The sequence below is a fragment of the Myiozetetes cayanensis genome, unplaced genomic scaffold (genome assembly GCF_022539395.1).
Source record: "Myiozetetes cayanensis isolate MyiCay16 unplaced genomic scaffold, myiCay2020 scf6-25, whole genome shotgun sequence".
In the NCBI taxonomy this organism is placed as follows: Eukaryota; Metazoa; Chordata; class Aves; order Passeriformes; family Tyrannidae; genus Myiozetetes; species Myiozetetes cayanensis.
The window spans coordinates 25,666,970-25,694,380 of NW_026087853.1; the positions used below are offsets into that span (position 1 = coordinate 25,666,970).

Sequence of the window (27,411 nt, forward strand, 5' to 3'; positions counted from 1 at the left end):
ACATCGATGAAGCCAGTATTAGTCAAAACTTGTCTCTGTCAAAATTCACAGATGGGAGGAAGACACAAGTCTTCCAGTTTTTGAGCTGTTCAAGGAGTATCACGCTACATAGCCCAAGACCTGGAAGACAATAAAAGAAGTATGTGCAATACTGTAACTTTTCCCACTAGCAGTGGAATCTCATTTCAAAACTATGCACTTTTTTTTCCCCCACATGATTTTAATCACTAGCTATCTGGATCCCTTTTAACTGCATTTATGTTTCCTCTGCCTCAGTGCAGTATCATTTAAGATAAATGATCCAACTTGATAGAGTCTTCTCATTCACCTGAAACACAAACATTGTTTTTAAAGAAACAACAAACAATATTCAGATTTTTTTTTTCCATACTTAACCAAACAGTGTATTTCACTTCTCATAATCACGTAACGTTTCCCCCAGAAGATAAGGAGACCTTTCATTTCTCATCAAAATAAGAAACCACTTCCTGGTAGCTGAAGGGCATGGTAAGTTCAGCTGTAGCAATACTTCGTTCAATTCTGTTCCAAAGGTTGTATCCCTGCTGCCAGCCCCCTCCACAGACGTCACTGGCAGATCAGAAGCCCCCGTTGTACCTCCAGCAGAATCCCGCCCGGCCCCTCCCGTGGCCGCAGCCTGCAGCCCCGGGGGCACCGCGGGGGCGCCGTTCCCGCTGGGAGCGCCGTTCCCGCGGGGCCGGGAGGGCGGGACGCGCGGCCAGGCCCGCCCCCAGCGCTGCGGGCCCGCTATGGCGGCGGCGGGGCCGGCTCGGGCGCGGGCGCTGCTGCAGCAGAGCCTGTCCGCCCGCCTGCAGGTGCGGCCGCCCGAGCGCGGCGCCGAGGCCCAGTGGGTGGAGGTAACGTGGGCTGCGGGCCGCGCCCCCGGCATCGCCCCTTCTCCCCCCGGCTCGGGGCCGCTCCGGGCCGGGCCGGGCACGGGGAGAACGCTCCGTCCCCTGAGCGCGTGCGCCGGCGGGAAGCGAGGGTGGGCGTTTAGAGATTTGAGGAACAACCCACCCCCCTCGCTGCTTCATTTTCCGGGCTAAGCTTCAGTTCAGACACCTCTCCCACCCTGTCCTTGATTTCCACTCTCGAGCCCTTCCCGCACCCTCTCGTTATCACCCAAGGCTACGCTCGGTCCCTTCAGCGGAGGGACGAGCAGCACAGCAGGCTGAGGCCGGTGCACGGCGGGTTGTCCCTGCTGCTCCTTCCCCTTCCCTGGGCTCCAGCAGAGGCTCTCCGCATGCTGTAGTCCCTTCGGGAGCACGACTGCGCAACCACACACCTCCTTCCGCTCTAACCGCGTTGTTCCTTCTTTTCTTAAATACACTTTCACAGAGGCACTAGAACCTTGGCTGGTGGGCTCAGCTGCCGGCTTTGTTTAGTGTGCGATAGTGTGCACTTGGAGAGGAAAGGCCAGGTGGGGCAATGGGGCTATGGTAGCAGTAGTTCTGATGTTGGGGTTTTTTTTAGCAGACCACCAACTAAAAATGAAGTTTAGGGTGTAGACAACCACACAGGTTGAGGGAAACTTATTTTTCTCATTTTCCTCCCACGGTCTTCTGCTGGGAGAGGTAGGCTCTGCTCTTTGGGCTAAGTGCTGTGCATACAGCCCGGGGCTCTATACCAAAGCATGAAGGCTGCCCTGTGGGATGCACTGTCCTGCTGTAGTTGTCACTGTTCATGGGTTACCTACACTAGAATAATTCATCTGTGCTGGCGTCAACTATTTAGCCTTGGGGTTTTTTTGGTTTTGTCTTTTGTCCTTCCTAAAGACAGTAGAGGCTTTATACCGTCACTCTCATAACTTCTAAAAAGTAAAAATTGTAGCATGCCTAAAGGGTTAATGAGTTCATTCAACAAATCTGAAAAGAGTTCACTATTTGTCTTTAAAGCTTCTCTCTCCTTGTGCAGAAGGGTCAGGTGGATCCATAAGACCTAGTTTCTGCAGCATGGTCTGAGAAACCAGAATGTTTGGCTGAAGTGCATCTGTGTATTGTATGATTACCCTCCTAGTGTAAGGTTAATTACAGTGAATGTTGCTCAGCCCAGCATAAATTAGTATAGGAAAAATAAGCTATTTCTATCTTGCTAATCTCAGAAGAAGTTGTACATCTAGTAACTAAAAGCAGAACTGCAATTTTGTCTAGCTGTCTTTTAAACTGTCTGAAAAGAGTTTAAAGTTGTTATAGTTGAGAGATACCATGAGCAACTCTGTTACAAGGAGGTTTGCAGTTTATATCTTGTATTTGAAGTTTTTAACAGACTAAGCAAAATCCTTGGGAAAGTAATAGGAAGCATAAAGGAATCTGCAAGAGATTTGGGTCGTCTCAGCAGCAGATATTTTTCGGACATGAACCATCCTAATATTTGTCGTGGGTAATTAGGAATCTTTCTTGGCTACCTGGGGCTTTTTAAGAGAAGTCACCATGCAGGAAAAAAGAACTATGGGAAGCAATACTTTCTTTAGTATGACTACTGTAGAGGTCATTAGAAGGAAACTGCTGCTGATGTTTTGTGGTAGGGTCATGTTATATATGCACATACGTATAGGCACTATATATGCATGTCAGTGCAAAAATATAAAGGTCTCATCGACTATTATTTGCGTCAACCAGTGTGTTCCTGATGTTTTATAACAACTTAAAAGTAGGTCCTCACCTCGAGACATTTCTAGCACACTATAAATAGCATATTATGTGGGTGGTTTTGTATAGCTTTTGAGCTGTAGGAGACCCTTGTAGGTACTTAAGGAGATTCAGAGCAGATGTTCTTTATCTGCAAAAAGGTTAGGAGTGTACTCTATACTTACACATGAATCACTGCCTTCGTTGTGTTTTCATGATTGAGTTTTTCGGGCCTGTTGAGGATTACTGGGGAATGGATGTCTTGTTTATGGAGAAATGTGGGTTGGATAGCCTCCATAAAAAGTGTATGTATACAGCAAAATACTTAGGAGGAAAACAAGGAATTCTCCTTATAAAGGTAGAGTGGAAATAAGGTGTGGTTTGGTGTATTTCACAACTTTGGGGGAAAAGAAATGTAAAATGAATATTCAGCTAAAAAGTGTACACTTAAAGTGTACACATAAAGTGCCTACACTTTATGCAATGAAACCTGCCTTTTCCTTATCTTCTTTCCTTTGATTTGTCTTCTGGTTAATATAGCAAAAAGAGGTGCAAAGTACCAGGCACAGACTTGTTCTCTGACCTGTGGCAGATGATGTAATCTCTCTTTGCTCCACTTGAATAAAAGACATATGAAGAAATCTTTCCACAGGGTAGCAAATCTAAACTTGAAGTGGAAATATCAAAGAATAATTTATGCAAGTTTCACTAACTGGCTTTCTAGGGATTACAAGTATCTCTGTTTTCATTATCCACTGCAATTTCCTAGGGGGGGGAAGTAAAAAAAAAATAAAAAAGGTAGAGTTGAGTTAATATTTTACAGAATATATTTTGGTCTTCCTAATAATATCCTGAAAAATTCAGATGAATGTGTTTAGTAAGGAGTTATTTGTTTTTTCCTGCACAAGAGCTAAAAAGCAGCATTTAGAGGCAGCATTGCAAAGGCTGGCTGTATGGTCTAAGGACTGGGTACTTCAGCCCTTCATAATTCATGTGACCTGATCTGATGATTACTTAGGACAGTTGTATAATAAATGCCAGTGTTGCAAAGTAACTTTCTTTGCTGGTTTATATATGTAGGCATTTTACTCATAACGGTAAATCCACATAGAGCTCAACTTCCCTGTCCAGCTGCCTGCCTGTCACTGTGAAAGTTCCTTGCAGTGGCTTGTTTGCACATCAGCATGTTGAATTTATTACCATCTTATTTGTGTTATTTTACTTGATTTTTATGTGCTCTGAAGAGCAGTCAATAGACTTTGATACAGAGGACCTTCAGTAATGGCAATGGTTTTGCTTTGGTTCAAAAGGTTTACACATTCCCATTTTTAAGGTAAAACATACACAGGTATTCTTCCCAAGAATGCCGAGGCAGTGGAAGGATTAAAAAAACCCATTTATTTCAGATGCAAGGACCACTTCTTAATGATGCTGCACACACTGGGCCCCCAGGGAAAAAAAGCAATGCCCTCCCTTCTCCAAGGCTTTGTGTATCTTCTCTCTCTCCTCCCCCCCCCCCACCTCTGGCCTGAGGAGGTCTTTTACATGTGTTCAAACATGTTATCTCTCTGCATACCACTGAGAGAGGGAGCTTGCTCACAGCTTCTCCCTGCAACTTTCTCTGAAATGCTGAAGGAAGGGGAAAAAATCTGACCTGTTTGAGAAGGCATTTTGCAGGCAAAACAAGTTCTAGCCTTCCATTACAAATTCTTGCACAATCGCACCTATCCCTACACCATTCCTTACATTGGCAATGAGCAAAAGTCTCAGGACACCCAAAACACTGATATAAGGTCCGACTGATATACATTGTTATTATTAGGTTTACTCTTGTAATGTCATTCAATTTTACATCTTCCATTGAATTAAGAAAACTAAAGAACAGAGAAAGACCTAAGGAGGCTGAAACGTGGCTGCGCATGTATTGAAAATAGTGTTCAACCACAGTTGTCAGTCATAGTTGAAACCATAAGTTTCAGCTTACAAATAGTTGAATAGTTTTTAACTATATCATAGTTGAGAAACGGTCTAGAAGACCATAACCATGCAATGCAAATAGAAACATCCTCTAGAACCTTTAACTTGTCTCTGAATTAATTCTCTTTTCATTTAACCTCCTGAATCTCTAATTTTCCTCAGTATGCATGTTTCATCTTGTGATAAATTGGATATTCAAAACCAGGCATCAAATAATGATAGAGGCTGAAAAAATAATGAATGTTGTTATTTAATCTGTAGCTGTCAGGCTATAGGACTTGCAGGGGTCACTTTATTTTCTCTTTTGTCTCTTTAAATGAGCTGTTTGCAGAATATTGTTACTTCTGTGAGACTGTGCAAAAAAGAGACTGTCACAAGTCCCAGAATTAAAATTATTTTCTGTGATGTGTGCTATATCATGGCATCACTTATTTCTAATGCCATGGTCAGACATATGCAATGTAAATGCATTTGGCCTATTTTATCACAAACATTTTTATTAGTAGGTATGTGTGCATTGTTATTATCTATTAATATCCTCACCCTGGTCTGTTTCTGGAGTTAATATTTAGCTAAACATGTAAGGATGTGTAATATTTGGCAGCCTGCATTTCTTCCTCTAATTTGAACAGATGGTTTGAAACGTCATTCGAGGTTCAGGCCATCAAATCTGTTACAGTGTTTATGAAATATGGCAGTCATTTGAGAACCTCTATAAATATTCCGTAGTGGTCAAAATGAGTTTTGAAAGGAGCCATTTAAAGCATTTGAAAGTTCTCAGCAGGTGACATTTTGACTACAAAGAGCATTCTCTTTTTTCAGAAGTTAGTCACTAAAAAAAAATAGTTGAGAAGGCATAGCTTTTCTCAGTCATTGCTGTGAGCATTTTGTTTAATCTCTGCAATAACAAGGGGATAAAATCTTATATGTACAGCTAAGTTTTCTTAACCAAAACCCTTTATCTTTTAGAGAAAAGGGGAAAGAAAAACAAATAAAAGAGAGGAAAAAAATGAATAACGGTATTTTTTAGAAACTCTTCACATTTGCTATCTTTTTGCTTTGGTAATGTTGATATTAATGACTTCCTGTCCCAATCTATTTAACATCTCTTCAGTGGCATTTCATAAGCTGACATCTATATTTCTTCTAACAAAAATATTAAGGTACTTATTCTTGACAAGGCAGTGGGGAGGGTTTTTTATATACTGTATGTTTGCGGATATTGTATGCCTTTTAGGGTTTTCTTCCTGAAGAAGTTAAACCATTCAGGTGTACCTGTGCGTGAGACAGTTCAGCCATTCAGGTGTACCTCTGCATTGGCTGCAGAGCTTATCAGTTTGTCTTAATAAAGCACAGGTTGTTGTTCATGCATTCCTTGAGAACTAGCCAAGAGAGCAGAAAAGCTACACGAGAATTTTCTTGTGCTTTCTACTCAGTACAGGCCTAATTCTTCCCTCAACTACATAGTTCTTACAAGTAGTCTCTCTGAATGCTAAGGAAGTGGCTTATCCTTTACTCTGTGGATATGCCAAGGAGGGGAAGGGTTCTGTTTCACCAGTAAGATAATACACAAACTGATAAATAATATTTTGGACAACTTAATAATATTCTGAACAACTTCACAGCTGTTGGTCATCATATTTAAATCTTTAATTAACAGACTGTATTTTTTTCAGAATTATGTTGTGCTAGATTACTTTTAACACCAAAATAAAATTCAATTCACTGACAAGTCCTGTGGTGTTTGTCATGCTTCATAATTGGAAAGAAACTTGAAAATTATTTTAACTCTATGTTTGACAGCAAAAAAAAAAAAAGCTGAAATTATTTCCTATGCTGGATTTAAGTACATTAATTTATCTTGTCACCTTGTCTATGTTAATACTTTACACAGTGCATTACAACAAAATTCGGCTTCACATGGACATAATAAATTGGCGTACTTGTATGTAGAAGCATTGTGCAGATAATCAGTATATACATTATAAGCTCCCACAGCATGTAAATTTAATGTCTGAAGCTATACTAAAACACACTATACTAAATAACTAAAATTATTCTCAGAACTTGTGTGGTTTTGTGATTTTTGATACCAATTTTTATAAGCATGCATTGTGGACAATGAGAAATATTGACATAGGTTTCTGTAATCTTTTGTAGATCCAGAGAGGGCTTGTTATCTACATATGCTTCTTCAAAGGTGCTGATGAGGATCTCGTTCCAAAAATCGGTATGATATAACCCTTCTAAATTCTTGTATTTGCAAAAAACGAAAAGCAGCAGAGGCAGAGAAGGCAGCAACTGTTGGGACGAGTAGGAGTCAAGAAGCCATGAGACGGTATCATTCTAAATCAGTCACCTGCCTGAAAGAACAGTTTGATCTGTCTTATTTCTTTTGACAGTTGTCCAGGCCTCTCACTCTGTCCATCTGCTCAGGACTAACTTAGAACATCAATTCCCATGATGGTAACCTTCTAGCAAACAGAGAAAATGCTGCACCTACTATTTAACATATTACATGTATCAGGCAATGGGTTCAGTCCAGGACAGAACTGAATTTCAAATAGTTCATGGCTTGATTTGATAAGTGTTTTGACACTAATCTCACTATATGTGCAGGATATTTAAAATTATAACCAGTAGAGGGAGTTGGGTGGATGACTAAACAGTGTCCCTCCCATCTCATTTCAGTAGTACTATATACACTGTTAGCATTTCTGGTGCAGTTTTCTGGTTTGAAAGTGGTAACAGCAATATCTGCAGTTCTTGCCCTCTTTTCCACATACACTTTAACATTTACATAAAGGCAGAGAAGATGCTGTGGATCAGGTCAAATGGTAGTGATTTCTGTCTTCACCAGTGCTGTTTTGGCTTGATTTTTTTTGTTTTTGGTTTCTTGTTGGGGTTTTTTTGGGGGTTTTTTTTCCACTTTTATGTCATTTCTTCTCCCTCTTTTCCTCCATCAGTAGCACTGGATCACCTGGAAGAATGTGTGATGCCACATATTCCAGATAAAAGTACCCCTTTTCTGTGCCTGGCTGATATTAGTGATTTGGCAAAAAACTGTGTAACAGTAGTCTTTCAGGCTAATGGCTGGGCCAAGCAGTGCACAAGTACGGGTGCTATTGAAAATGCTCAGAGGAGCTGCTGTGGGGTTCTGTCTAGATCTTGGAGGGCACAGTCTGATATATTCTGAGATACTAAATAAAGTTGAAATATTTGGGTGTATTTAAATCTACGATATGAAAATTTATTTTGTGCTTGTGAGAGTTTCACAAGAATGTTACATGAGAATAATTACATGTCCAGCTGTAGGGCAGCTGAAACAGGCCAGGAAAAGAAAGTTCTGTTTCCTATGAAGACATTCATCTATGACCATCCTCCTTGAGTGCCTGGTTTACAACATATTGTTTCCTAAATATATTTTGAATCTGTTTAATTGCGTGTTTTTGATTCCTGAATCACAACTCAGCTCTTTTCGCTTCAAACAGCATTAAATGTGGAGGCATAACTAATATCCTCACAGCTTTTACAGAGTTCGAGAAAGTTTTGGGGTAATGACTTGATTTGTTACAGAAACAAGGAAAATCTAATGTTAGCAAATGCATTGATTTTATTTGAAAGTTTATGTATTCTGGCTTATAAGCCAAATTGCAACTGACCTTCCTGCCACTTCCTTTCTCAAAAGGCAAACTGGTCCCTGCACATCTCCAAGTGGAGTGCTGAAGGACACTCACTTCATTTGAGACCAGACTATGGAACTGTGCCTTCAGCACAGATCATTGCTGGGTCCTGCTGTGAACTACTCCAACCAGCGTGAAAAGACAGGGCACAAAGCTCTCCAAAATGCACTGAGGATGGTGTTGTCTCCTACAATTTGTTGCGTTGTGCAAATGCTGCCTATTTGAGTATCAGGCAATTTAGTAAGGGCCATTAAGTGCACCCTTCTCTGGATTCTTTTGGGAGTGTCAAACTAGAATCTACTTGAGGATTTTAGATATCAAATCACTTCCCCCAAAAATAAAACTTTAGACATCTGATATTAATATACATATCCTTAACATTCCTCATAATATTCAGGCATATAAGTTGGTTAATAGTATTTATTGACTGTTCCATGTTTCATTTAATTAATAAGCTGTTTCTTTTACTTGAGTAGTCACACGTCAAAATATTTTTTGAATCTTGTTTATGATGTCCTTTTAGTTCAGTTATACTAACTCTTATTTTATTTTTATTTGCAGTCAATATGCTGTTGAATGTTAAATTAAGTGAAAATGAAAACGGCGAGTTTGTTTCTGTTCTTGATTTACCGGGCGATGTACTTATCATACCCCAAGCTACCCTAGGCGGTAAACCAAAGGGAAGAAAGATGCAGTACCATGCAAACATTGAAAAAGAAAAAGGATTGGAACTTTATTCTCAGTTCGTGACTTTGTGCGAAAAAGAACTGGCTGCCAATGCCAAATGCGTGGAAGCAGGTGTTCATGTCAAGCATGGCACGTACGGGAACAGGCAGGTGTTAAAGCTGGATACAAATGGACCTTACACTCATCTGATTGAATTTTGAAAAAATAAATTACATCTCAGATACAGTTCTAGAGTCTTTTTTTTTTTTTTCCCCTCCTAAGCATTAATGTGCTTGAATGCTTTGGGAGATACAGTGTGAAAAGGGCTTTCACTTGTCTATACTGGTGTTGTCAAAGCCATTGAATACAAGGATGCCTGAGACTGCTTTACTATAATGAGTATGTGTTTTATGCTCATATGCCTCTGAAGTGTGTTCAAAATAATTGTTAATATTGATCCAATAATTTGAAACGTTTATTAGCAAGGATGGGGTAATGCATTCATTTCTTACTAAAAAATAATGAAAGAAGTATTACATGTATAGCTTGAGTAAGTGGTTTATAGATTACAAAAAAAAATACTGTAGATGTGCTTATGTTTCCAGATTTCCTGAGTCAGTTTTTGCCTTTCCGTTTTCTAATTATAAAATAGCAATACTTTCTAAATAACCAATACATTGAAAGCACAAAATCACTGAATTTTTAGCCTCTTAGAGAGTAGATACTAAATAAGAAAGTCCATCCTCCTCATCGAGAGCGTGTAGGGGTGCAAGACTTAAGGTAGTACTGGGCTGATCAGGGGCTGTATAGGGAAAAATAAGCAAGGCACATCTAGAAACCAGCAGTACCACTGAATTGCTTTCTTGAAGTTTGCATTCTGAAATCTCTGATATGTTTTGATAGGCTGCTTGCTATAGCTTGGTCTGTGTCCTTGTTACTGCGGTCTTGCTGTCTACTCAATTCCTTCATAACAGATGCCTCAGGAAAAGAACAGAAACATTCGATGAAAACAAAAGTAAAGATGGTACATTGTATGCAGCCATCTCATTGTTCCCACTGCCCCTATTGCTTCCTTCAGGCTTTTTGTCTATTAAATCTGCCAGGCAGAGACTAGTTTTCAATTTTATAGACAGTGTTGGTACATTTGGGGCCCCATTCCCAGCTAACCCCCATGTAGTACTGTTATAAACATTATTACCAGATGGTGTTATGAAGATATAATGGGAAATTCTCTCTTGTAAGGCAGTAAGAACAGAACAGCTATATTAAAATGTGGCAAATTCAAAACTGATTCAAATATGCTCATCCTGTGAGCCAAGTTTCTCTTTTACTGCAGCATTATGGCTTAGAAGGATTCAAAGTGAAATTGGACATTTATATGGTTTGCAGTAATTATCCAAAATTGCCATTTAAATAACAAATTATTCCAGAAAAGACCTATGACCTCATGGTTGGTGAGGATGCCAGCTTATACAATCCTAACTTGTAGGTCACTAGTTGCAAATATTCTATCCTTATCTTTATTTTTGTAAAAAAAACCATTATTGAATGTGTAATCTGCAGACACAAACTGTGCCATGAGAATCACATTTTTTTGAACAGATAGAAAGCTTGTAGTTTTGATAAGAGAGTAATGAGATTTTTTTCAGATTACATAATGTATGGTTAATAATTACAAAATACATAAGGATGTTGAATTCCTGGCAACTGACACTCTCAGAGTTGAAAGCAACCATTTACACAAATGGCCTGGAAATATTAGCTATTAGGTCCCAAATGATTATTCATTAATAATTAACAGTTATGATAGACACAATATGAGTTATGTTCTCAGTTCCTACTAGAAACATTTAACTAAGATTGTCCTGTTGTCAATAACTAATACAAATTCATTTTTATCTGTGTGCATGAAAAAACATTTTTATTCCTCTTTCTTTTGGAGGTCAAATCCTAAAAAGTGCTGAGTAATACCACTTTTCAGAGACTTTACAGGAATTGTGGGTATTTAATATATCTCAAGAACTGATTCTTTGAGGTATAATACAAAGTATTTAGTTTTAATTTTTTTCTTGTCTACAGAAAGATCTTTGGCAACCTGGTAATTCATTCTCTATATTTCAAGAACTCTGTGAATTCTAAGAGGGATAGGCTTGAAAATGTTTAGTGAAAAACAGACTTCAAATAAAACTCCATCTTATAGTGATCTCTCATATAAAGCACATAAAATCGAATATATATTTTGGTTGTTCTTAGGACCAGACAGAACTCTGGAATATCTGTTAAAAGGTCGATATTTTTGTATTATCTGCCCATTTCTCATTTATTTTTGTATCCATCTTGGAATACTGATTTCTGCCATCTTCTGCTCCACCGATTGGCAGCTTGTTGAATGTTGTGCCTTTAGTACTGCTTTATTTATATCTATTATTGATTCACAATCCATTTACTGAAAGAAGTCACTTCTGAATAACATGCTGGACTGTACTGATGAAAAAATCGATTAAAATTACTTTTTCAAAGCGAAATGCCCATTTCTTTCTGCCATGAATATATACTTTAAACAGATGATCTGACACTGCTTTAAATAGTTTCTATTCTAAGACTAGATAAAAACTCAAATATTATCCTGTTCTATACTTATACACCATATATTGGAAGATGCTTAATATTCCCCACTTCCTTGAAATAACCTATAAATTCAGGAGTCATCCTTACGCTATTATGCCTTCAATTCAACTGTCATACAATAATTCCAATATCAAGGTTTTGCGACCTTGTTTGCAGCGTACACACCCAGTGTGTCTAAACTGAGTGTGTGTGGACTATGAACTGGGCTCATAAAAACTTACTAATGATTTCAGGTGCAATAGCCTGTTTTTAGTCAGCACTATTCCTGCTTCCTTCCCATGCCCTTTCTGGAAATTTTTACCTCTGCTACTACATACAGCATGCAACATACGAATTTACAACATAAAAATATTAATCCAGAATTGGAAGTTAATGAACAGTACGTAGACCAGTAATACTAATAACACTGCTGCAGCTGTATTACTATTGCTAGTAACAGTCCATAGGCTTTATCACAAGTGTTACAAGACCTCAGGATGGGGGCTTATCACGCATGCTTTGTCTGAACTTTCCTTAGTCTTCTCAGAGCTTTGCTTTTACTTGATTTAGCTGTAACAACAATTTTTCTAAGGGCAGGGGACTGTGGCTGATTTGTTTTACTTTGCGTTGTATGTTGTAACAACAGTTGTTACATAGATATTAATAATAAGTAGTTATTCTGTGTAGAATTATATTTTTATGACTGTAACATAAATGTTCCAGTGTGCAGAACAGCACCGGCCTTGAGAAGTGAAGACACTGACAGCAGTGTAAAGTAGAGGCAGGGGATGGTAAGAGACGGGGCACAGGCTGTCACCGGAGACTCCAAGGCTATAAAAAACTTTCCAATGGTCAGTTAAAGAAACACAAACCTGGAGCTGGACAAGACTAGTCTTAGGAGTAAAAAAGAGAAGAAAGAATGGGTATATAAGATATACAAAAAGCAAAATATGTAGTTGCAGCCCAGTAAAGAAAAAGCAAGGTGTAAAACTTTATTAGAAAACATGCAAAAATAGCCCCAGCTTCTTTTTTCCAGAAGTAAATGGAGAGAAAGAAGAACAAACCATAACACCAACATCATACTTCTGAAGGCATAGGACTCCAGATGCCAATAATCCACTGTGCTCCCTCTACTAGATGAAAGCCACATGAGGTGAAAGGGTAAGCACAATATCAGGAAAAGGGGCAGGTAGAGGTACTAGATGTGCATGCATAACAATTTTAAGTGTAGAATTATTATTTAGACTTTCTTTACAATTTTTTTAATTTCCTTTCTTTTTCTACAATAATTAGATTTGGACTGAAAATAATTCTTTGATTAAATTGCTAAGGTTGCAATTATAATAGATTTGGTGTGACTTTATACATGGGGTGGATTTATTTTTGCCCATAGCAAGATTTTGCACAGTTTCTGCAGACAGTTGCTTCCCCATGTTGAAATGGCAGCCACTTGATGGCCTGCTGGATATTAGCCAGCCTTTGTGGTTCTTTTCATCAGGTCCTTTAATGCAGCTGTGATGTCTGATCTCATTTACCACAAAAGCTGCACAGAAGTTTCTTTCTTCATTGTGACTCAATGCAACCACTGCTCTTTAGCCCTTCTTTGAGAACAAAATCAGTTCCACTTGGATTTTTAAGTATGATCTGATGAACCTCAATCTCACCTCTGATACAAAACCAGCTTCTTAGGTATGAATCTTTTAAGCTCCATTATTTTTTGCTTTTATTTTCTATTAGTCTCTGCTATATGGACTCCTTCAAACACATAGTGTTTCTCTTCTGAAGCTGGAGTAGCAGTACGCCATAGAGAACTAGAGTGATCTCCAGGCATTACCTGAGGTCTGTCACCAACCTCTGTTGTGACTGTCCTCATTTCTTAACTTCTTGGCATCTCAATTCTCATCTAATAAATGGGTATTTTATTTTTTTTCAATGTGTTGATCCTTAAGACTACACATTGAGCAAAACAAGGACCATCACTCGGTTTAGTGTATTCACTGCAGAGTGGGACAGTACTGAGCTGTCTGTAAGATCCACCAGTTGCTTTATACTAGAACTCAGGGTGACAATTGCTGGACAAGAACAGAAAGCAGAGCTTCCTCCTTAATATTTTCCTTGGGAAAGCAGCATCTAAATTTTGAGACTCTCCCTCAAGAATTTAGTGAATTTAGTATTTCCTATTTGTTCCTTCTTATTTTCTTTGAAGCTCCTTGAAAGCAACTCAGAATTTGGGAATCCCTACAAGATTCTGTTACTAGAAGTGCCATCCAAATACAATTGAAAAGTAAATGGTATATGTGGACAAGAGAAAGAAACAGCAGTTAGAATAGCCCAAATAATTTGAGTGTATTGCACATTTTCTATTTAAACCAATGCTGTCTGCTAGTTCAATTACTGCCAGTGTGCAGCTTTGGGTAAAGCAATTTTCTGCTCCACTTTTTCCATCTGTGAGACAGAGTGAAAACAGGGGAAAAAGAGGTTTAAAACCACTAGGTTTTTTCTCTTCACTAAAAGCAAAAAATCACCTCTGATCCTCTTTTTTCGTCAGAAGGCAGTATGCTTCCACCTCTCTTCACGTTTGTTGGAGCTACAGGAATTTGCCTTTCACTACCTCCTACTTAAGCCTCTGCCTCACAAACGTGACTTGAGCTAACGTCCACAGAGCACTTTGACTGCCTCAATAAACAGTGTGGTATCAGTATAAATAGCACCCCATAGTATTTCTAAAATAGGGATGATCCAGACAGCGTGGAAAAGGAAATAAATGGCATTCCTGTTGTACTGTTCTAGTTCATATATATTTATGTATCTCACTGCTCTGAATTTAAGATTGCTTTCTATTCACTTTAATTGTATCTACCAGTGTAAATGCCACAATAGATGCCCTATTCCGTCAGTATGTATTAAAAATGTGCAAGTAAGGAGCTTAAGGCTATTTAGGTGTGCTCCATTAGGAGAGATTGGCAATAAAGGTTTTGTATTAGCAGTGGAAGCAAAAGGTTTTTGGGAGGCCTTAGTATTTAGCTGGCAATCTATCCCTAGATCTAATTTTTTTATTTCCCAGTTCCATTTTGGTAGCTGTATCTAATATTATCTAGGCCTGCATAATACTTTTATTTACATTTTAGGATTAAAAATAACAGCAGGACTGTGTAATTGCTTGGCAGGGATTCAGGCATTGCATTTTGTGATAGTACAAAAAGCAACTGTGTTCGGAATAAAAAGCAGTATAGCAGTATTGTAGCATAAAATAAAACTATATATTATTTTTTATATTCAGTGTGTAAAAAAAGAAAGATTCGTACCTAAGGCATTGCAAAAACTAGGACAGGCCAAAATGTATTGGATTCTACATGCCCCCAGAAAGCAGCTACTGCAGGGAACTGAACGTTTCACTTTTGGGATTAGAAACACATAGTTAGCGTCTGAACTGAGGGAGCAGGAGTAGACAGGCCTGGATGCTAAGGGCTGCAGCAGTTCTAGAACTGAGCATGTTATAATGTTTATATGGAGAATAATAACCTTAGATTAAAAGCAAAGTGTAAATTGTCTGTAGTTGATGGTGTAACTGTTCACACACTGTGCTTAAAAAATGGTATGTTGACTGTATAAAAAAATTGCAAAGAGAAAGTAAAACTAAATGGTTAATCTTATCATTAAAGACATTCCTTCTTAATTATTTTTAAAGATCATGGAATTTGGCTTTTTTTGCTATGTAATTAGTTGATATTACATTCGCTTCAAATCAGGCCCCTAGTCCTGTGATTCTTAGTCATGCACGGACAGTCACACTAAATTCAAAGGAATACATTCTTTTTTTTCCCTCTAGAGTCACTGAGGATTATAAAGCTGAAAGAAGGAAAATATTTAGCTCAGAGGCATATGTGACTACATAGATATTCTACTATGTCTGGAATTTGTACGGCAGAACTGACTCATGCTCAGTCAACCCACTTTACCAAAATAGACTAATGAGAAGACTAATCAGTAGGTTTGTGCATTTCAATTATTTGCCAGTTGCTTATTTTATTAAGTAATTTGCTATTGAAGCACAGTCAGGACTAATGGGGAAAGGGAAAATTCAGTTAATATACGGTGAATACATTTAACTATCCTAATTTTTTCTGGTTTAGAACAAAATACTATAAACTTGCATGACAATATTTGTTTTATTTCAGATGGAAAAGGGGAAAAATAAAAATGGTATACATAATTGCTGAAGTAGACACTAATTTGAATCAGTGCATGGTTAACATTCTGTTGACCCATTTAGGAAAAAAATCATATTAAAAATCAAGGTTAGCTATAAATCCAATAAGCACAGGCTCTTACCCTCATGTCAACACTGCTGGCACAAAGCCACCCTAAACCCGATGTACCCAGAGATGGAAGGAGTGTCCTGCTTTAGTATCCTTTGTTATTCCAATTGAATCATATCAGCTTAGCATTAACAAAGCATTACTTAGATCTGCTATCATGTGTCCAGGGTGGCTGGGAGACATAATTCTTATGAAAGATTGAGCAAGACTTGACTTCTTAATGAGTGATATTTTGGTTTTCATGTAATATTCAGCATTATGAGATACTAATCTTGAGTGGTTCCCTGGCTGCTACCATAACAGAGTGAATAATAGACAGAGTAATGATAATAACAGCAACAATATTCCAAAAATTATCCTAAATTTGGTTTTGCTTGTTTCTGGGTTAAACATGTTCAATTCTTCACAAATATTGCCAGGTCTTTGTGTTACCTCAAGACTGCCAGCCAGAGCAACCTTTGTTTTTCTGGAGTTCATTATGGAAAATGTCATAACACCGACAGTCTTTGAATATAAATTGTTCATCTGACCTTTCTCACAAGTGAATTGTGATCTTTATGAGTAGCAAAATGAGGTTAACCCAGCAAGTAGCTCTTTCCTGGGAGTGTACATTATTTTCGATACCAGGAGTTAACACCTTTACACCAGTAGGTGTTTGTAGAGTTGCTGTGATATAAAATATGTAAATAGTTTCCTGCTTCAGGTATGAGGCATTTGTATATTCTTCATTACCACATCCATTGCCAGAATTTTTTTTAAAAGCATCAGTGCCTACATTTTTTTATCACAGTCAGTTTAGTAACAGTCAGTGTCCATATATGGTAACGCAGGCTGGTGCTCGTGGCATCTATAGCCCAATGTAATTGGGCAGTTCTGAGTGCCCTCCTTGAAATATTTCTCAGCAGTATCATCTGGATAACTGAATACAGATGTTCCCAGAGGATCCCAATGTATATAAACTTTACATGTTAAACCTATTTGAAGATCAATGTAGAAGCTTATGTAAGGGTTAGACACAATTTTGACTCCTGTGGTTATGTGTCCTGGGCATTATTGCCTCCCCATGATGGCTCCCTCTCTGTAACTACCTGAAAGGAGGCTGTAGCAAGGTGGGGGTTGGCACCTTCTTCCAGGCAACTAGTGACAGGATGAGAGGATATAGCCTCAAGCTGTGCCAGGGGAGGTTCAGGAATTTTTTCATGGAAAGGGTTGTTAAACATTGGAATGGACTGCTCAAGGAGGTGCTGTAGTCACTATCATCGGAGCTGTTCAAGAAATGACTGGACGTGGCACTTAGTGCTATGGTCTAGTTGACATGGTGGTGATCAAAGGTTGGACTTGATAATCTTGGAGTTGATTTCATTAAAGAAAATCCCTCCAATGGAAATTTTCCCATGACTAGTGAATTTGCTTATGAAAATTTGGAAGGGTGCAAGTCATTCCCAATGATGTAGCAACCTCTTCCAGTTGGAGCACATGGAAGAAGTACCTAATGCAGTAGGACAAACCAGGAGCTCCAGTTGACCTGGTCCTTTACATACAGAATGACTCCTTGACTTGCGATCCCATATTGATTTGGGGTCAGAGCCCACAGAGATGAAACTCAAAGAGTAACAACTTTTGCAAATGTTGGGTTTGACAAGCACTTAATATAAAGGTGCCAATCCTGTTACTGTCCTGTGCAGTACCCAGATGCACTCTCCTGGAAATACGCCTGTGGGGTGGAGTGGAAATCAAAGAAGCCATGGGAGACTCTTATGCCAGCCAGGTACAAATTCCAGCAATGCCAGCTGGGCTATTTAAAAACAAACAAACAAACAAATAATTAAAAAAAAACATCACCGAGAAGGATTTCTTTTGTTGCTGTTTTCGGTGGGAGAACGCTGCGCGCTGGCTCCCGGCTGTGCCCCGCTAGCGAGCCCTGCTCACGGCCCGGCGGCTGCAGGGCCCCGGAGCGCCCCCGGGGCGGTGTCTCTGTGCCCCCCGGCACCGCGACGCCTCGCCCGGGCCCCGCGCTCCCCGAGCCGCTCCCGCCTTCCTCCCGGCCGCCGCAGGCGCTCGATGGCTCCGGGCCCGATTGCACAGCCCTGAGCACCGGAGACGCCCTCCATCTCCTCCTCCTCCTCCTCCCCCCTCCCCGCCGGCGGGCGGTGGCAGCTCGGTTACAGGACCCGCGCCCCCCCGTGCCGGAGGAGGGCGGGCGGGCGGACGGGGCCGAGCCCCGCAGAGCGGCGCGGGAGCCCCGCGGGCTGCCAGGAGGTACCGCGGGCGGCAGGCAGGGAGGGCGGGGGCAGAGGTCGCCGGTCGTGCCTCCGGGGCAGGGGGCGAGGGGAGCCCCGGCGGCCGCCCAGAGCGGGGCTTGCAGCCGCCGGGGGAGGGCGGGGATGACCCAGAGCAGCGCGGGGCCAGCCCGCCGCCCGCGGGAGGGGATGCCCGGGCTCGGCGCCGCGTGAGGGGCTGTGTGAAGGGGCAGCGGGGCCGAGCGGAGCCGGGAGCTTTCTGCGGGGCTGTGCCTGCCCGAGGCCTGCGCCTGAAAAGTGCTCTATCACCCCCCGAGCCGCCTGGGTGGCTCGGTGGGTGACACACACAGCCGGCTCCAAAGCCGGCGGCCGGGCGGATCCCGCGCTCCCTCAGCACAGCCCGTCCCGTCCCGTCCCGGTCCCCGGGGCTGCGGGGCAGGTCTCAGCCCCACCAGGGGAGCGGACAGGGCTCTTCTCGCCGCGGGAGGGGCGGCAAGCCGGGCACAGGGCTGGTGCCGGCCGGCTGTCACGGCGGGCGGCAGAGCAGCGCTGCCGGCCGGCCCCGCGTGTGGCTGTCTGCCCTGTGCGGGGCGATACAGAACCGAAGTCTGCGGGGACGGATTCGGCATTTACTTGCAGAGAGGTTCCATGATCTTAGGGTCTTTTTTGTATTTTCTTAAAAATCTTAATATTTGGGGGAGGAGTAGCAGTGTTGGACATTCTGGTTTTTGCATGCTTTTCCACTTGAAATTCCTCGTTGTACAGATAGGACAACGAGGAATTTTACACCGTATAACTGGTAAAACCTTGCACAGGGATGTAAAACCTGTAAAGTTGCATTAGTGTTGACATTTTTGAATGATGGAAAGAGTAACAGATGTTGTAAGTTCAGTGAAAAGGAAAGTTTTTTGAGATACGGGTGGAAGGATGATAGGAGGGCAGATAAAAGTTGAGTTCAACTTTGTGTTTCTCTAAATGAAATTTGATATATTTTGAATTTTTAATTCATTATTTGTAGTGATTCTTTTAAGTCTGTGTTTGCAGTTCTGGCCACGAACTGTACTTTTATTTTAGTCTCACATGCCAGAAATATTTTCCCTGTCTTCAGTTTTGGTGTTTTGCTACATAGTGTGTAATATTCTCGTGTATGAAATAACAACTGAGACCCAGAAGATAGATTACTTCTGCGTGTGTGCTGAATGGAGTTTGGGTTTCTTTTCCTGATTGTTTGAGACAATGAAACAGAGTAGGGGGGAGGAAACCAGTTTGATGTTACGCTAAATCTAGTGATACACTGAAAACTTGTGCTTGATTATTGAACATGGGATTGGTGTTATAGTCAGTAAAATATCTGACTTACTGACTACTTCATGACTGACTAGTTCCCAACACATCAAAAACTTTATTAATCAATGCAGGATCATTGTCTGTTTTAAAATTCAGAACATCCTAATGAGGTAGGAGGTTAGAAACGTGTTCTCACAAAAACATTTTTAGATTGTGGGATGTTTGTTCTATTCAGTTTTTTACCATTGTGGTATTTACTGATTTTAAGGAAGCAGAACCTTTAAAAAGACACAAAATACGTCTGGATCGACATTGCAGACCAAAAAGGCATGAAATCTCTATGCAGTTATATTTTTTTGATCTGTTTTGGAGTTTTCTTTGGGGAACAGCCATGTGAAATACCTTGAGAAAGAACAATTAAGTGCGTTGAGGTATGCTAGTGATTTATGCCTGCATAGTGGCCTCTGATCTGCCAAACAAGTCTCCTGCGAAGTCTGCATCTGTGAGGGCTTCTGCTGCTAAATTTCTGTGTTGGTGTGTTTCAGTGCAGTTGAAGTCCAGTCATAGTAATAGCTATAATAATTTTCAGGAAAAATAAGTATACTTTTCTGGGATTTTGGGACATGTTCAACCAGAAATCCCTGTGACTTAATTTAATGCTAAGCTAGACTGGATTCAGCATTTACCTTAATGGGAAACTGGTAGCTAAAATCGAACTACACTTTAGATAATCCATATGCATATATATCACGCAGTGGAAGTCAATTTAACATTTTAACAAATAATTTCATTTCCTGAAACTGCTGTCATTGTGATAAAAAACCCCCCACAAACAACAAACCCCATCCTGTCAGCATACACAGTTGATGTATTTTTGCCTATATTAGGTAAACAATATTGTCTACAATGTTCTCAGGAATAAAACTATAGTCAGACATATATTGAAGTTATTGTTAGGATTTAGGTGAATGTTTATACTTCTGTGGTTTTCATGCACTTGCTTTGCTATGACACCAGCTTTCAAACCTGCAAAGAAATAAACCCAGAGCATTCTATGCATTTTTATTCAAACTGAAGCTAGTTACTGCTTTTCAAAGTTTTGTTACTCCAGTTTTGGGGGGGGGGGGGAAATCTTTTAAACTCAGTTTCTCACTATCAAACTTCCAGATATTATACCATTTTTATGACTATTAGAAGCATTGGTTAATTATTTATATGTGGTTTGCCAGGTTAAATAAAATAATGTTCTGAGGTCCCTTAATGGAGCCAAGTTTATCTTTTGACTGAAACTTTCAGAAATTAACCTAAATAATATTCAAGAGTTGTGAGGGCTGGAGCGGACATAGTGCCTGCTGTGGAGCTCAGGAAATGGCTGGCTTATATTTCTCAGTAACTGAATGTTGCTGCTTCTTGGTTTCCTGGAATAATTCTTCTCACGTGTGGAGATAAAAGTTAAAGTGATGACAAGAAATGAGAAAGCAAAGTGTATATACTTTTTAAAACAATGAATAAATGTCTTCCAATTTTTTTTAAAAAATGTCTTGAATAGGTTGCATTGCTGAAACAGCTATTGCATTTCCAGGCACTTTTTTTCAGGGTACTTTTCTCTAATTTTCCCTCAAGTCTTGTCCTCAAAACTTCACAGAAATCATTCAGCATTCCTAGAAGACGTTGTCTTGTCATTTCTTTCACACTTCAGCAAATGTATATTGTGTTGTAGTTCTTATAAGTGTCACTGTTATGTATGAAGGTTGTGGGTGGTCACATTCTTTGTGCGAATATTTTTAAAACCAGCAAGTCCAGAGCAAGGATTCTGATAGATTTCTCTTAGGTCTTTGTTGCCTTTGAACTTTATTACTTTTTCAAATACAGGGCAGCTCCTCTGAAACTTGGAAATCAATAATAGCATTTTGGTAGGAAAATCAGTCGTTTGGAACTGCTCCTGTGGGAGTAAACAAGTACTTTGTATGAGCATCATGGTTCACAAAACATCAAAATACAGCCCCTTTGTTTTGCAACAAAGATGGAAGTAGCTGAGAAGCTAACAATAATTCTGTTTGGGCTGCATGATATTTGTTCTTTAGGACAGCTTGAAACACTGTGTGAACACAGCAAGACCTACATGTGTGGGAGGTGCAATATATGAAGATACACTTGGCTTGTAACTTTAACGACTACCTGCATAAATGCTACCAGATTTTCAATGAGAGGATAGATATATAGCTGTCCTGGGGCAAATTGCTTCATCCAGAGCACAGCAGAAAGCCTGAAAGAATAGGGTCTTGTTTCAACATTTATGATTTCAGAATCATGTTTCTAATCTGAATAACTGCATACAAAAATATGATGTAAATGGAAGTTGTCCTAGTCTAAATCTTCAGCAATAGTTAGAGGAAGTGGATGGTTTTGCAATAAACTGTTACTTTTTCTGCTTGTAGTCAAACAGATTCTTCATTGCTTTTTGCTCTTCGGGATAAGCATGTGATGCAAGTGTGTACATGTTTCGTTTTTTTTTAAAAAGGAAGATAATTTAATTTGTGAGTGGAACTGAATCCCTCTATAACACAGAATATACAACAAAACATATGAGTACTCAACTGTAGGATTTATTTGGTGTGTTTTTCTTATGCTAATGCACTTAAAATCTGATATTAAGAGTTACAATTCTGCTTGATTTAAAGGTCTTAATATTTTGGACCATCTCCTCTGTGGTCTAGTGTTCTTTTTCCATGTCCTCTGAGTTGTGGTCTTGTGATGACTTTCTCTTGTGGCCTGTTCTTGCAAACTGCTGTCAAACATGACTGTTGGTCCCGTCTTCTCTGTGCTTGGCTTTAAATTTTCTTTACTGCTGACCAATGTAACATAACACTGCTAAATACCAGGCATTCTTAATGGCACTATATTAATTTTGGGTGAAAAGCACTCATCAATTTGATGCTAAGGAGTAATTTGGTCACACTGATAGAACGATCAGTGACAAAATCAAGTGTGTGTGTGTGTGTGTATGCATTGAAAGACTGGGCTCTGGTTCCATAAGTTTTTCACAGTTCTCCTCATCAAGGGTTTTATCAGTTGAACATACCAATGCTTCTGCTAAAGAAACAGTCCTCAGGGGGTTAACTCTCTTTTTTCCCCCTTCTTCTCTTCATGTCTTGGTGCTGAAATGCCCTACATTTGCTAGTGTGTTTCTTTGAAAATGCATACAAGAAAGCAGTGAAAGGGCACATGAAATTCCCAGCTTTTTTTCAATCAAATGAGAGGCCAAGAGTGATTAGCATTGCTGAACATAAAATATGTATAGAGGGCTCAATGTTATGTTGGGACCAGCAGTTATCTGCTATTGCTTCATGTAGATCTGTGCAGCACAACATTTAAGGCACAAGTTAGCTAATGCTGAGGATCCTGTCACACAGAGGATATGAAATTGCTGACATGCACTGACACTTCTGTTTAGCTTTACCTACTCTAGCTGAAGATTGTGAGGCAGACTTTGCTTCTGTGAGTTAGTTGATGATAGCTTGTATAAGTCAAAAAGTAAAAAAAGGCTGCCTGGTCTTTCCAGTAAGAATAAATACCTTTATCTGTTGAATGTTCTCACTTCAATCCATTTCTAGTATCTAAACTCCAAGCTCATCTAAGCTGGAATTTTAGTTCTTTTTTATTCCTTAGGAAACTACTGAGATTCTATCGTTGTTGATTTAAATCAGATTATTTCTGTGGGCTATAGATTCTATCTAGATTACAGCTAAGGATAACTAAATTCTTAATTTCCTGGGCCATCAGGTCTCCCAGTTGAAGTAGCTGGGAGTTTGATCCTGTACTTTTTGCCTCTTTCTGTTTGCGTATTAGTATAAACAACACACTGTAGCTATTGGATTTTGGTCTATGTTTCATTCATTAGTAGCTGAATTTGGCTGGTTCTTTAAGGTTTTTCTGCCCAGCTGGCAAAGCCCATCATACTCAATTTCTCCTGTGAGAAGTAAGTCCAAGGGGGCTGGGCAGGAGTTTTGTTTATGTTTGGAAGAAGTTCTAAACAGGTGTGTCCGAGGGCTTAATGTAGGCTTGAGCATCGATGTCTGTCCCTGCAGTCAGCTCAGATACATTGGTAATGATCATCCCATTAAACTTTTAAAACAGTGCTGCAGGAGTAACATTGATCTGAGCTGTTTATGGCTACAACTAAATGTGTCAGGCTGGAAGGCTTTCTCTGGAATGTATTAGTTCGACTTGTTAGATAGATGATAAAAATCTCGCTTTCTGAGGAAAAAAACATGAACTTGAAGACAGTTAAAATACTGCTGTGATGCTGCAGTGAGGGACAACTTGAAGCTAATGAATGTGCTTCAGCTCTGTTTTTCAGCAGTGGGATGGTTGTGGTGTTGATTGTATAGTGAGCCCAGTGGCAGCTGTTATGAAAACACTGGTTATTATTACCAGTCATTTTTTATCTTACTCATTACAGTTATTCATTACTCTTTTTTTAATGTTACTCATTACTGGCAACGAGTAACAGTGATAATTTTTTAGAAGCATAATATGCATTTACTTCTCCGCTAAATTAGTCTTTGGTACAAAATTGAATCCACAGGTTTATCAGTGAGCACCTGAGTTGTGCCAGGCCCATTGTCACCTGTGGGGAGTGGCTGAGGGAGCTGGGGCTGTTTAACCTGGAGAAAAGGAAGCTCAGGGGAGACCTTATTGATCTCTACAACTACCTGAAAGGAGGTTTTAGCCAGGTGGGGGTCAGCCTCTTCTCCAGGGCAGCCAGTGACAGGAGAAGAGGACACGGTCTGAAGCTGTGCCGGGTAAGGTTTAGGTTGGACATTAGCAGGAATTTCTTCACAGAAAGGGTGATTGGACGTTGGAATGGACTGCCTAGGGAGGTGGTGGAGTCACTGTCCCTGGAGGTGTGTAAGGAAAGACTGGATGTGGCACTTAGTGCCATAGTCTAGTTAATGCGTTGGTGTTCGGTCAAAGGTTGGACTTGATATCTCAGAGGTCTTTTCCAACCTAATTGATTCTGTGATTCTGTGATTATCTTTGTGCTTTGGCCAGATTTAATGCAGAATTATGTTAATGCTTGTGAAACTTGAAAAATATAATTAATTATTATTAAGTGACACTTTATTTTCTTTGCTGCATAGTAGATGTAAAGGACTTGGACACTTGTTTAGATTGTACATTAGATCCTCACCTGAGCGTCATGCCTAGAGAGCTGGGGCTGATTTGATTTCTGTTTGAGCAGCACTTGTTCCTGGCAAAGAGACAAACTGCTGGAACAATGAGAGATCAAATGTGAAAAGTCTTAAAACAACTAAATTTGTAAGCACATACTTGATCTCTGTGTTAGTTTCCATTACTTGTGTTGCTCTTCTTTGAAATAATGAGTCATAATTTAAAAGCTTTCTTTTAGTGAGAGATAAGTTAGGAGTCTGCTTTATTGCAGATTTTTTTTCCTTTTTTTTTTTTATACATATGCAAGATATGCTATGAGGTGGAAGAAAGGGGGAAAGTAAAAATCATTAGTATGCCACTATTGCTCATAGCTTTTCACTGGTTTTGTTTTAGTTTTTGTCTTAGATGTCCATGTGAAAGAAATACAGCAGTCTGTGGTCTGCTCCCCTCAGATTTTAAAACCTGAGGAGATTACGTAGCTCAGAATGAACTTGATAAACGTAATAGATCTATTTGGTTTTTTTACTTATAACTTTGTCATGGGTGATCTGTTGGTTCTCATATTTGAAAGATGGTTGCTAAAGGCAGTTGCTCAGATCAGTCTTTTCCTGGATGAGTCACCTTGTATTTAAAGAAGACTACAGGTCCCTCTTTTCTCATTGTGGTTTGTCAGGGACTTCAGAAACTGAAGTGCTTTTGCCTTTTAATATGTGACTCACTCTATATTCCTTTCAATTTACAGGGTGACATTCCATCTAGAGCTTGTTCTAAGAGCTTTTCTGAACTCTTTTCTGACCAGTCTTGAACAATCCTGCTTGCCAAATTTTCCATCAGTAAATGAAAAAATTTCCGTCAGTAATAAGTAGGAACACCTTCTGCCTTGTCCAATAAATCTTTCTGACAGTTTTGTTGCATAGTGTAAATGCAAAATAAACCTACATCATAGGGGAAAAAGAGGGATTTTTGATTGATCTGTTCTTATAGCAACAGTGGTAAAGTAATTCTCGTAATTTCTTCAGTTACCTAAAGACAAAACCAAAAGGATGGTGCTTCATGCTAGTTGGCAAAGATTTTATCAACCATAAATACCTTTTCATTTTGGCTGATGGCATAGTGTACATTTCATTCAATTAAATTTCACACTTTTTTCCAGATTTCTTTTTCAGATTGAAAAGTATCAAAATTTTAACACCAGGGGAAAGGCACTATCAAATAATTCATCATTTCTAAACATGAGTTTCATGTAAATATAGATGCATCTTTACATGCTTAGGTTGCACTCGCATCGATTCATTGGCACGGGACGCAGTGGCTGATGTGACATTCAGTCTTCCACCGTGCTTGCCCGGCCCCCTGCGTGGCTGTGCCTCACCTCTGAGCTGGGCACAGTCCCACCCGTGTCTGGACAGTGCATGTTTTGGTTTGATGTTTTCTTCTGCTCTCAGAAATTGCCTGGTAACGTCTTGCATACATAATGGATACATATTTATTATTAATCAAATGCAGCTCTTCCCCGTGTTCTGTGCTTGTGTTCAGCTTGGGATAGGCTTATAAGCAGTCTGCCTTCTGCATTGTTCTCTACTCTGGCTGCAAAACCAATAAAAACAAGTAAAACTTAATTTCCTGCTTTCTTGCCTTTCTTGTCACAAGTTTTCTTGCGTGTGCCCTTTTTTTACTGTTCCTTTTGAAGCTTCATATGTGTCCCTGGTGTGCAGACTTATTCTTACTAGAGGGAGTCTCAGTAAGTGTTTAGGATAAGTTTTTTGAGTGGAGTAGGGTTTATACTGCTTTGTATGCAGCTTCATGGAACCAAGGCTTGCTTGTTGACCAGCACTGGAAAGATCAGCTCTGGGGTGTTTTTTTAAATTTTTCTTCTTGTTGCATATTCAGTTTTGTTTCTACAAAACTAAATCTTGCAGAATAAAACAGCGAGCCTTTGTAATTCAGTGCTGATAGTTCTCCTATGAGAAACACTAGCCTTTCTGGCCTTGTTAGCAGGGGTTTGTTGTACAGATCAGCAATTACAGCATTTTTTCTTTCTTTAATTTAGACTAAAAAATAAATTTAGATTATTTTTGCAAACTTGTTTATACAATTGAACTGTCTCATTTAGAGACAAGTTAAAATAATACCTTCAGATGGCTTTGTCCAGCCAAGTGCTAGAAACCTCTGAGGGTGCAGATTCTGTGACCTCTCAATACGAATCCCAGTGATTGATAATCCTTACAGTGAAAATCTTTTTTCTTCTAACAAGATTGAAGCTTCCTTGGTTTAATTATGCCACTTTTGTCTTATTCCCTCCCATACACCTCAGTAAATATCCTGTCTTCATCTCTTGGTAATCTTCCCTTGTGAAGGCATTTGTTAAGGTCCCTTGAACCTTCTCTTCAGCAGGCTGAACAATGGTTCACCAAGATGAAAGAAGTTTGGATTATTCTGAAATCTATATGTACTTTTGATTTGTTTTCAACATCAGTCTTTTGAAGACTGATTAAAAAGTGAATACTTTAAAAATAGCATTCAACCTGGATTTCATGTCCTGCCAGAATAAGTTCAAGTTGAATGAGTTTTAAAAGGAAATGTTTTTCCCATGGATTCTAACATTAAAACTGTATCTAGGAGCTAGGAGAATGTATTGATAATCCTTTTGTCTTGTATCCATATTGTACATGTATTGTACATTAATTTTTCAGAACAGATGAATCACCTATGCCAGCTCTGATGGTTGTTGGTTTTGACTTGAATGCTATCCTGTCATTTATGGCTATTTATTATAGCATTCCAGACTAATATAATGAATATTTTACACCTC

General features: G+C 39.6%; 2 protein-coding genes across 8 annotated transcripts in view; both read left to right on the forward strand.

Annotated features, from left to right (window-relative positions):
* The first annotated feature begins 744 nt into the window (after nt 1–744).
* Nucleotides 745–9,216, forward strand: DTD2 (D-aminoacyl-tRNA deacylase 2). Its single transcript, XM_050335792.1, has 3 exons — nt 745–875; nt 6,783–6,852; nt 8,867–9,216. Exons 1-3 carry the CDS (start codon nt 768–770, stop codon nt 9,190–9,192), a joined length of 504 nt encoding a protein of 167 aa, XP_050191749.1. The 5' UTR covers nt 745–767; the 3' UTR covers nt 9,193–9,216.
* A 2,717-nt stretch (nt 9,217–11,933) lies between these two features.
* The window catches only part of HEATR5A (HEAT repeat containing 5A), a 73,146-nt gene continuing 57,668 nt past the window's right edge, over nt 11,934–27,411 (forward strand). For 5 of the 7 annotated variants that reach the window (XM_050335744.1, XM_050335750.1, XM_050335748.1 and 2 more), the window contains exon 1: nt 18,040–18,156. The gene's annotated coding sequence lies outside the window, so the exon portion shown is untranslated. Of the gene's footprint in view, nt 12,740–18,039; nt 18,157–18,453; nt 18,471–27,411 lie in introns of those variants that run through there. The other 2 variants (XM_050335745.1, XM_050335746.1) reach the window with 2 other exon arrangements.

Excerpts from the sequence above, each read along its gene's own strand:
- DTD2 (XM_050335792.1), top strand. The coding sequence starts at position 768 with ATGGCGGCGGCGGGGCCGGCTCGGGCGCGGGCGCTGCTGCAGCAGAGC. Across the intron at positions 876-6,782 it reads CCGAGGCCCAGTGGGTGGAG|ATCCAGAGAGGGCTTGTTAT; the intron begins GTAACGTGGGCT and ends AATCTTTTGTAG. Across the intron at positions 6,853-8,866 it reads GGATCTCGTTCCAAAAATCG|TCAATATGCTGTTGAATGTT; the intron begins GTATGATATAAC and ends TTTTATTTGCAG.